This window comes from Rhinolophus sinicus, chromosome 8, assembly GCF_057876585.1.
Source record: "Rhinolophus sinicus isolate RSI-liver-muscle chromosome 8, RSI-T2T, whole genome shotgun sequence".
Lineage (NCBI taxonomy): Eukaryota > Metazoa > Chordata > Mammalia > Chiroptera > Rhinolophidae > Rhinolophus > Rhinolophus sinicus.
The window spans coordinates 44,227,149-44,236,658 of NC_142508.1; the positions used below are offsets into that span (position 1 = coordinate 44,227,149).

The window sequence follows — 9,510 nt, forward strand, 5'->3', positions numbered from 1 at the left end:
GAGGATGTTGTTCATGTGTGACAGCTGGAGCTGTGGCTGCCGTCTTGAGACCATGAGGTAACCAGAGTAAGAGTCAGTCAACAGAAATAGGAGGAACCTAGTTCCCCAATGACATTATTGAATGAATGAATCAGTCTTAGAACTTCCCTGCCAACTGAATTTTTGTTATGTGGGATAATAAACTCATTTTCATTCTACTTATTTGAGTTTGGTTTCTGATACTTATTATAGGATAAAGTATCCTGATTGATACAGACTTCCATCTATCCTACGTATACATGGAAAAGAGAGATATGCACCTTCAGTTAGACTCATTTTCAAGCACGTTCACTTGGATATATATACACATAGTCACAGAGGTCAAGCACATACAAATATACACAACCAGTCACAAATTTTGCCTGCACCATACAGCTATCCACAGTCACACATATACTCAAGGATTCACTAATCACAGAAGGTTCCAATTCTTTGTTGTTTATTTGAACATATTGTATAAAAGTAGAAAAATAAACATTTCTTTCAGGCCCGAGTCAGGGCTGCAGCTCCATAAATAAGGGGTGAAGGGAAATAACTTAAGGCAGGGGTGGGGTTTAGTGCTTAAATAAGGTCTGGGCTCCCAGATGAGCTAGGGGTGGGTCCAGGTTCTCAGACACACAGATCTCCCTTGGCTACACAATTCAGGTCCCGTGTGAGGAGCCGGAAGAGGTTGAATGTGACAGTGCATTGAAGGCATTCTTGAGACACCTGTGAGAGAGATCAGAACATGGTTTCCCATTGCCCGGGCATCAGCCTCCTTCCTTATCCAGAGCCCAGACATTCATCCTCCTTCTGGATAACTCACCTTTTTGGGGACCTTCTGGAGCCGGTGTAGCCAGTGGTAGAGGAGGCCATGGGGCCTGGAGTCTGTTGCAGGCTGAGGTAAGATCTGTGGGCAGAAGAGGGTGCTGTGAGAGGCAGGGCCTGGGACAGAGGAATGAGATCCCATATGCCCAGAGCCTACAGACATGGCCTAGGTGTCCCGAGCACTCACACAGGCCTGGAGCTCAGAGTGGATGTGGTGCAGTGTGTGAAGGGGCTGGTCCAGGATGTCCCCTAGAGATGAGTCAGGCATGGTCTCCAGGACCTTCAGTGTCAGGGCCAGCTCCGCCTCCAAGGCCACAGGGCGCTCCCATATCTGAGGGTAAGTGAGAAAGAACAGGTGAGGAGGCAGGTGAGGTGTAATGGTGAGGAAGGATAGGCGAGAAGGTCCAGTTAAGTGGGGACAAGTAGGAAGTACAGGAAAGGAGGGCAGGTGATAAGGGCACATGTGATGGGGACAGGTTATAGGACAGGTGAGAGGGAACACATGAGGAAGGATGCAGATACAGAGGATATAGGTAAGGCAAAAAGATAAGGGAAGAGAGGCGAAAAAGTGAAATGGAGACTAATGAAAGGTGATTCATGGAGGTCACAGAGGTTTGAGGGACATGGAATGGGGACGGGTGAGAAGATAACAGGTTAGGGAGGCAGGTGAGAGGGGGACAGTTAGATGCCTCGGTGAGAAGGGTGGATGAAGGAGGAGTGTACGTTGGGAAAATCTCAGAGGAAGAAACATGATGAGGGACATAGGTGAGAATCAGTGGTGAATAGGACAGGTGAGAGGGGAAAAGGGAATCACTATTGAGAGTAGACAGCGACAAGTTGGGTGGGGGAAGGGGAACAGGTGAGGGGACAGACCCCAGGAGAAAAAAGAAGAGAGAAATGAGAAGGAAAGTAAGATGGACAAAAGGGACCCAGGGAGGGACAGAGTCAAAGGAGCATTTGAAGATGGACAGGGGCACAGGACAGGTGAGATGAGACCAAACAGAGGGAAGGACAGATGAGATAAAGGTGGGGGGGGCACTTAAGGAGAGACGAAGAGGGGCCAGGTGAGGGTAAGGGTGGCCTCAGTTTCAACTCACTTGCAGCTGTGTCAGTTCCCAGTTCCTGGGGAAGAGGCTGAAGCAGCAGCTCTGAGGTTTCAGTGAATTTTCCTGGAGAGCAAGAGCAGAGGTTAACCAAAAGTAGGATGCTAGCCCATAGGAGCAAGGATGAAGGTGTAGCAGGAGAGCTTGACTTTAATCTATGGTAGAAATGATAGAGATTAACCATAGCTGAACAACTAAATGCTCACCCATACGAGGAGGACAGAGGTTAGTTCACAGTAGCAGGGTAGCAGCTTGGCCAAAGTAGGAGGGGTTGGGGTTAGCCTACAACAATAGCTCACAGATCCAAGATGGTGGCAGCATAGGAGGATGCTGAACTCTCACCCTTCCAGGAGCACACTGAAATATACACCTATATATAGAATAATTACTCTTGAGAGACAACTGAGGGCTGAATGAACAGCTTCTAAACAATAAATGAGGAAAAGAGACTGAATAGAAAATGCTAGGAAACTGTGGGAACTCTCTGGGATTGGAGGTGCAAGTGAGAGCACCATTGTTTATGTTCCCCTCTGTCTCAGTAGGGTAGGCAGGAGCTCCATTTGGGTGCTCTGGCCTACCTGCAAGGTAACTGCAGCATGTGTCCAGCCACACTGCCTGGAGCCCATTTCGGCTCTGAACAAAGGTAGCAAGCAAGATCAACAGGGCATTACAACAGGCACCTAGCCTCCCACCTGGAGCAGCTTTAGCTTGATAGGCGAGCACTTTAGATGCTGTAGGCACTTGCTTGGCTCCAACTGGCCTGCCAAAACCACCCAGCACAGACAGCCTATACAAAGTTCACTTCTACACAAGGCCATTTTTTCAAGACTGGGAGAGAGCTATTTTGTCCAATTCATATAAACGTAGAAAATCAAACAAAATGAAAATAAAGACAGAAAAATATGTCTCAAATGAAGGTACCAAAAAAAAAAAAAAATCCCTGGGGTGGGAGGCGAATAAAAACCCTAAGGAAATGGAGATAAATAATTTGCCTGATAAAGAATTCACACACACACACACACACACACACACACACACACACACACAGTCGTAAGGATGCTTACCAAACTTGAGACTGGAATAGAGGAAGTTAGGGAGAATTTCAACAAAGAGTTAAAAAGTATAATAAAGAATCAAGCAGAACTGAAGAATACAGTAACTGAAACCAAAAGCAAATTAGAAGGAATCAACACCAGATTAGCTAATGCAGAAGAATGGACCAGCAACCTGGAAGACAGATTAATGGAAATCAATCAATCAGAAGAGCAAAAAGAAAAAAGAATTTTAAAAAAGAGGACAGTTTAAGAGACCTTGGGGACAACATCAAGCTCACAAACATTGTCATTATAGGAATCCCAAAAGGAGAAGAAAGAGAGAGAGAGGAACAGAAACTTTTTTTGAAGAAATAATGGCTGAAAACTCTTTTAAACTGGGAAAGGAAAAAGACATTCAGGTCCATGAAGCACAGAGAGTTCCAAACAAAATGAACCCACAGAGACCCACACCAGGACATACTGTATTTAAAATGGCAAAAGATAAATAGACAATTTTGAAGGCAGCAAGAGGAAGGCAACTAGTTATATGTAAAGGAAATGCCGTAAGGCTATCAGAGGATTGCTCAGCAACTTTACAGGCCAGAAAAGAGTGACAAAACACCTTTAAAGTACTGAAAGAAAGGAACCTTCAACCTAGAATAATTTACCTAACAAGGTTATTATTCAGAATTGAAGGAGATATAAGGAGTTTCCAGGACAAGCAAAAAACCAGAGTTCATAGCCATTAAACCAGCTTTACAAGAAATGTTAAGGGGTCTTTAAGCAGAAAAGGGAAAGCCATAACCAGAAATAAGAAAATGTGAGGAAGGGGGAAGAAAATTTCACAGGTAAAGTCAAATATTTAATAAATACAGTGTATCAAAAGACAGAATTACCAAACTCAACTCAAACTACAATAAACACTTAGGAGATACACAGAACAATCTAAAATGTGACCTCAAAAACATAAAGCATAGAGGGGGGAATAAAAATGTAGTAGTTTTATAATATATTTTAACTTAAATGCCTATTAGCATAAAATAGACTGCTATAGACATAGAATGATATCCATAAACCTCATGATAACCATAAACCAAAAACCTATAAAAGATACAAAAAGAATAGAGAAAGGAACCCAAACAAAACACTAAAGAAAACCAGTAAATCATAAGGGGAGGGATTAAGAGAAAAAGAAAGAAACAGAGGAGAACCATAAAAACAATTAAAATACAATGAACAAAATGGCAATAAGTACATACTTATCAACAATTATTTTAAATGTAGATGGATTAATGCTCCAGTAAAAAGATATAGGGTGGCTGCATGGATTAAAAAACATGACCCATCTATATGCTGCTTACAAGAGTCTTGCTTCAAATTGAAAGACACATACAGACTGAAAGTGAAGGGATAGAAAAAGATATTCTATGCAAATAAAAATGAAAAGAAAGCTGGGGTAGAAATATCAGATACAACAGACTTTAAAACAAAAACTATAGACAAAGAAGGACATCATATAATTATAATAGACATAGACATATAATGGACAAAAAAGGACATCATATAATTATAAAGGGGTCAATCCAACAAGCAGATATAACAATCATAAATATCCACACGCCCAACATAAGAGCACATAGATATATAAAGCAAATATTAATGGACATAAAGGGAGAAATTCACAGTATACAATAATAGGGGATTTTAATACCCCACTCACATCTATGGATAGACCATCCAAACAGAAGATTTATCATATAAGGAAATAATAGCCTTAAATGTCATATTAGATTAGATTGACTTAACAGATATTTATTGAACATTTAATCCAAAACTGCAGAATACACTTTTATTTTTCCAAGTATTTCCAGGACAGATAACATATTAGGTCATACAATAAGCCTCAGTAAATTTAAGAAGATTGAAATCATATAAAGCATCTTTTATGGCCACAATAACTTGAAACTAGAAATCAACTACAGGAAGAAACTTGGAAAAAACACAAATACATAGAGACTAAATAACATGCTACTACACAACCAATGGATCAAATCAAACAGGAACTCAAAAACTACCTTGAGACAAAGGAAAATGAAACACAATTTTTCAAAATTTATGGGATGCAGCTAAAGCAATTCCGAGAGGGAAGTTCGTAGCTATACAGGCTAACCTCAAGAAATGAGAAAAATTCCAAACAAACAATCTCACTTTATACCTAAATGAACTAGAAAAAGAAGAACAAACAAAACCTAAAGTAAACAGAAGGAAGGAGACAATTAAGACCACAGTGGAAATAAACAAAATAGAAATTAAAAACACAGTAGCAAAGATCAATGAAACTAAGAGCTGGTTCACTGAAAAGATAAACAAAATCGATAAACTTTTAGCCAAACTCATCAACAAAAAAAGAGAAAGCCCATGTAAATAAAATCATAAATAAAAAAGAAGTTACAACAGATACCAAAAATACAAAGACCCATTAAAGTATAGTATGGACAATAAATTTGATAGTCTAGAAGAAATGGATAAATTTCTAGAACTATATAACTTTCCAAGACTGAACCAGGAAAAAATACAAAATCTAAAAGACAAATTACTAGCAGTGAAATTGAAGCAGAAAAAAAACTCCTAACAAATAAAAGGACCACATGGCTTCACAGGTGAATTCTACCAAACATTTAAAGAAACATTAATGCCTATGCTTCTTAAACTGTTTCAAGTAATTGAAGAGGAAGGAATACTTCCAAACTCATTTTATGAGGCCAGCATTACTCCTATACCAAAAAACAAAGATATTACAAAATGATAATTACAGGTCAATATCCTTGATGAACATAGATGCAAAAATTCTCAACAAAATATTAGCAAACTGGTTTCAGCAATACATTAAAAGGATCATACACCATGACCAAGTGGGATTTATCCCAGGGATACAAGGATGGTTCAATATACATAAATCAATCAATGTGATAAATCACATTAACAAAAGGAAGGATAAAGCTATATGATCATCTCAATAGATGCAGAAAAAGCATATGACAAAATTCAACATGTTTTTATGATTAAACCTCTCAATAAAGCAGGTATAGAAGGAACACATCTCAACGTAATAAAGGCTATATATGATAAACCCACAGCTAATATTATAATTAATGGTGAAAATATTAAAGCTTTTCCTCTAAGATCAGAAACAATACAAGGGTGCCAACTATCACCACTTCTATTCAACATAGTATTGGAATTCCTGGCCACAGCAATCAGACAAGAAAAAGAAATAAAAGACATCCAAATTGGAAAGGAAGACATAAAACTCTCATTATTTGTAGATGACATGATACTATATATACTAAAGAATCCACCCCCCCAAAAAAAAAAACTATTAGAACTAATAAATGAATTCATTTTTGCAGGATACAGAATCAACATACAGAAACCTGTTGTGTTTCTATACACCAATAACAAATAATCAGGAGTAATTAAGAAAAAAATCCCATTTACAATGCATCAAAAAGCATAAAATACCTATGAATAAATTTACCCAAAAAGGTGAAAGACCTGCACTTAGAAAACTGTAAGACACTGAAGAAATAAATTGAAGAGGATACAAATAAATGGAAGGATATACCATGCTCATGTATTGAAAGGATTAATATTATTAAATGTTCTTATTGCCTAAAGCAATATACAGATTCAATGCAATCCCTATTACAAATACCAATGACATTCTTCTCAGAACTAAAACAACTAATCCTAAAATTTATGTGGAAAAGATCCCAAATAGCCAAAAAAGAAAAAGAAAAGAAAAGAAAATTTTGAGAAAGATCAAAGTGGGAGCTATCAGACTCCCTGATATCAAACTGTACTACAAAAGTACAATAATCAAAATAGTATGATGCTGGCATAAAAACAGATATATAGATCAATGGATAGAATAGGTGTCCCAGAAAGAAATCCTTGCTTATATGGTCAATAAATCTATGACAAAGGAGGCAAGGATATACAATACGGTAAAGATAGTCTCTTCAATAAGTGTTGTTGGGAAAACTGGACAAATACATGGGGAAAAAAATGAAAAAGGCACGGAACAGGTGGCTCAGGTGTTTGGAGCGCCATGCTCCTAACGCCCAGGTAGCCTGTTCCATTCCCTCATGGGCCAGTGAGCTGCGCCCTCTACAGCTAAGATTGTGAACTGACAGCTCTGCCTGGAGCTGGGCTGCGCTGAGCAGCTGGAGGTTGGCATGGGTCGTTGTGTGCTGCCGCAGGCTACAGTGTGCTGCCATGCGCTGCTGTGAGTGAACCATCGATGACTGGAAATCAGCCAGGGGAGTGCAAAGCTCATAATACCAGCATGGGCCAAGGGACTGTGTCCTACACAACTACACTGAGAAACAGTGGCTTGAACTGGAGTGTGGGGGGAGGCAGAAGAAAGGGGGTAAAAAAAGAATGCAAAAAAAACAAAGAAAAGAAATCAGACTACTTTATTATACCATGTACAAAAATAAACTCAAAGTGGAATAAAAGCTTAAATGTATGACCTGAAACCATAAAACTCCTAGAAGAAAACATAAGCAGTGAAGTCTTTGATATTGGTGTTAGCAGTCTGTTTTTGGATATATCTCCTTGGGCAAGGGCAACAAAAGAAAAAATAAACAAACAGGACTACATCGAACTAAAAAGTTTTTGCACAGCAAAGGGAACCATCAACAAAACAAAAAGACGACCTACTAAATGGGAGAAGATATTTGCAAATTATATATTTGATAAGGGGTTAATATCCAAAAAAATATAAAGATCTCATACAATTTAACACCAAAAAAATTAAAACCCACCAAAACAATCCAATGAAAAAAATGGTCAGAAGATCTGAATAGGTATTTCCCCAAAGAAGATACACAGATGCCAACAGACATGAAAAAATCCTCATCGTCACTAATCATCAGGGAAATGCAAATTAAAACCACCGTGAGCTATCACCTCACACCTGTTAGAATGGCTAGCATCAAAAAAATCAACAAATAACAAGTGCTGGTGAGGATGTGGAAAAAAGGAAACCCTCGTATGCTATTGGTGGGATTGTAAATGAGTGCAGCCACTATAGAAACAGCACAGAGCTGCCTCACAAAATTAAAAACAAAGCTGCCATATGATCCAATAATTCTGCTTCTGGGTATTTATCCAAAGAAAACAAAAACCCTAATTTGAAAAGATATATGCACCCCTATGTTTACTACAGCATTAATTATAATAGCCAAGATATGGAAGCAACCTCAGTGTCCATCAATATATGAATGGATAGTGAAATATCACTTTCTCCCTGAGTTCGGGAACAAGACAAAGATATTCACTATTCTCACTTCATTTAACATGTATTAAGGTTCTAGTCAGTTTAATAAAGCAAGATAAATAAGAGGTATAATGAATGGAAAGGAAGAATAAAACTCATTTGCATTTGACATGTCTATTTATGGAGAAAAACTAAAACAATCTATGGCAAACTATAGAATTAGTAAGGGAATTTAACAAGAAAGTTAAATGCAAGACTGAAAGAAAAAAGTTCTCATCACAAGAAAAAAACAATTCTGTAACTATATACAGTGAGGGATGTTACCTAGACATTGTGGTGATTATTTAGCAATATATACAAGTATCAAATCACTATGTGGTACACCCCAAACTATTATAATGTTGCATGTCAATTATATCTCAATTAAAAAAAAAAGCAATAGATACTCACCAAGGTATCTTTGGCTTTCTTGAAGGCTTTCCATTCTGTTGGCAGCAGAGATTTGAACTTTCCAATGTCACAGCCCATCCTGGTTGAGGTGGAAATAGGGACAGGGCCTGCTCTGGCCAAGCCCAGCTCTAAGGCTACAAGCACGAGGAACCAAGTTGCAAGCATGGCAAAATCGCAAATGCTTCCTCGGCTGCATGGCTTGGCTTTTTAACCAAGCTGAATGAGCAATCCTGGATGATGTGTGTAAAGTGAAAAAGCAAGTGGAAATTTCAATGTTAACGTTGGGTTGAAAAGGCATGAGTGGGTGGGGCCAGCTGCTGAGCCAGGTGAGCTCACAGGTGTGGGTGGGGCCAGGTGAGCACAGAGCTCTGCCTTGAAGGAAAGGGAAACTGAAATCAATCCCAGGAGGGAGCCTGAGAAATTCCTGAGCCTAGTTTAGGAGTCTTTGGGACTTTGGGGAGCTGTGGCAGGTAGACAGATAGGCAGCTATCACAGCGGGGCAGGGGCTGGGCGGGGTGAGTAAGGGTGAGCCTGCCTGAGTGGCAGAGAGGAAGCTTCCTCCCCTGTTTTAAGCATGGTTTATGCTTCGAACATTCCTGTGAGGACAATAAATCCTTACTTAATGTCATTGGCAGGTTCTTGGAACCCATCTAACGAAATCAATTTGACTGTAGGCTAATTGATATAAACAAGAGTTAAATTGCTACGGCATATTTCTGGTCACAAAAATATCACCAAACTTGTAAATAAAGATCCAAAACACTTCTAATATATATATATTTAAAACTTTTAT

The 9,510-nt window shown here is 38.9% G+C and overlaps 1 protein-coding gene across 1 annotated transcript; it reads right to left on the bottom strand.

Annotated features, from left to right (window-relative positions):
- Positions 1 to 457: 457 nt before the first annotated feature.
- Positions 458 to 8,886, bottom strand: IFNL1 (interferon lambda 1). Its single transcript, XM_074315895.2, has 5 exons — positions 8,718 to 8,886; positions 1,941 to 2,015; positions 1,034 to 1,174; positions 845 to 928; positions 458 to 747 (listed from the first exon to the last, which is right to left on the bottom strand). The coding sequence occupies exons 1-5, from the start codon at positions 8,880 to 8,882 to the stop codon at positions 649 to 651; spliced, it is 564 nt and encodes a 187-aa protein (XP_074171996.2). The 5' UTR covers positions 8,883 to 8,886; the 3' UTR covers positions 458 to 648.
- Between the last annotated feature and the right edge of the window lie 624 nt (positions 8,887 to 9,510).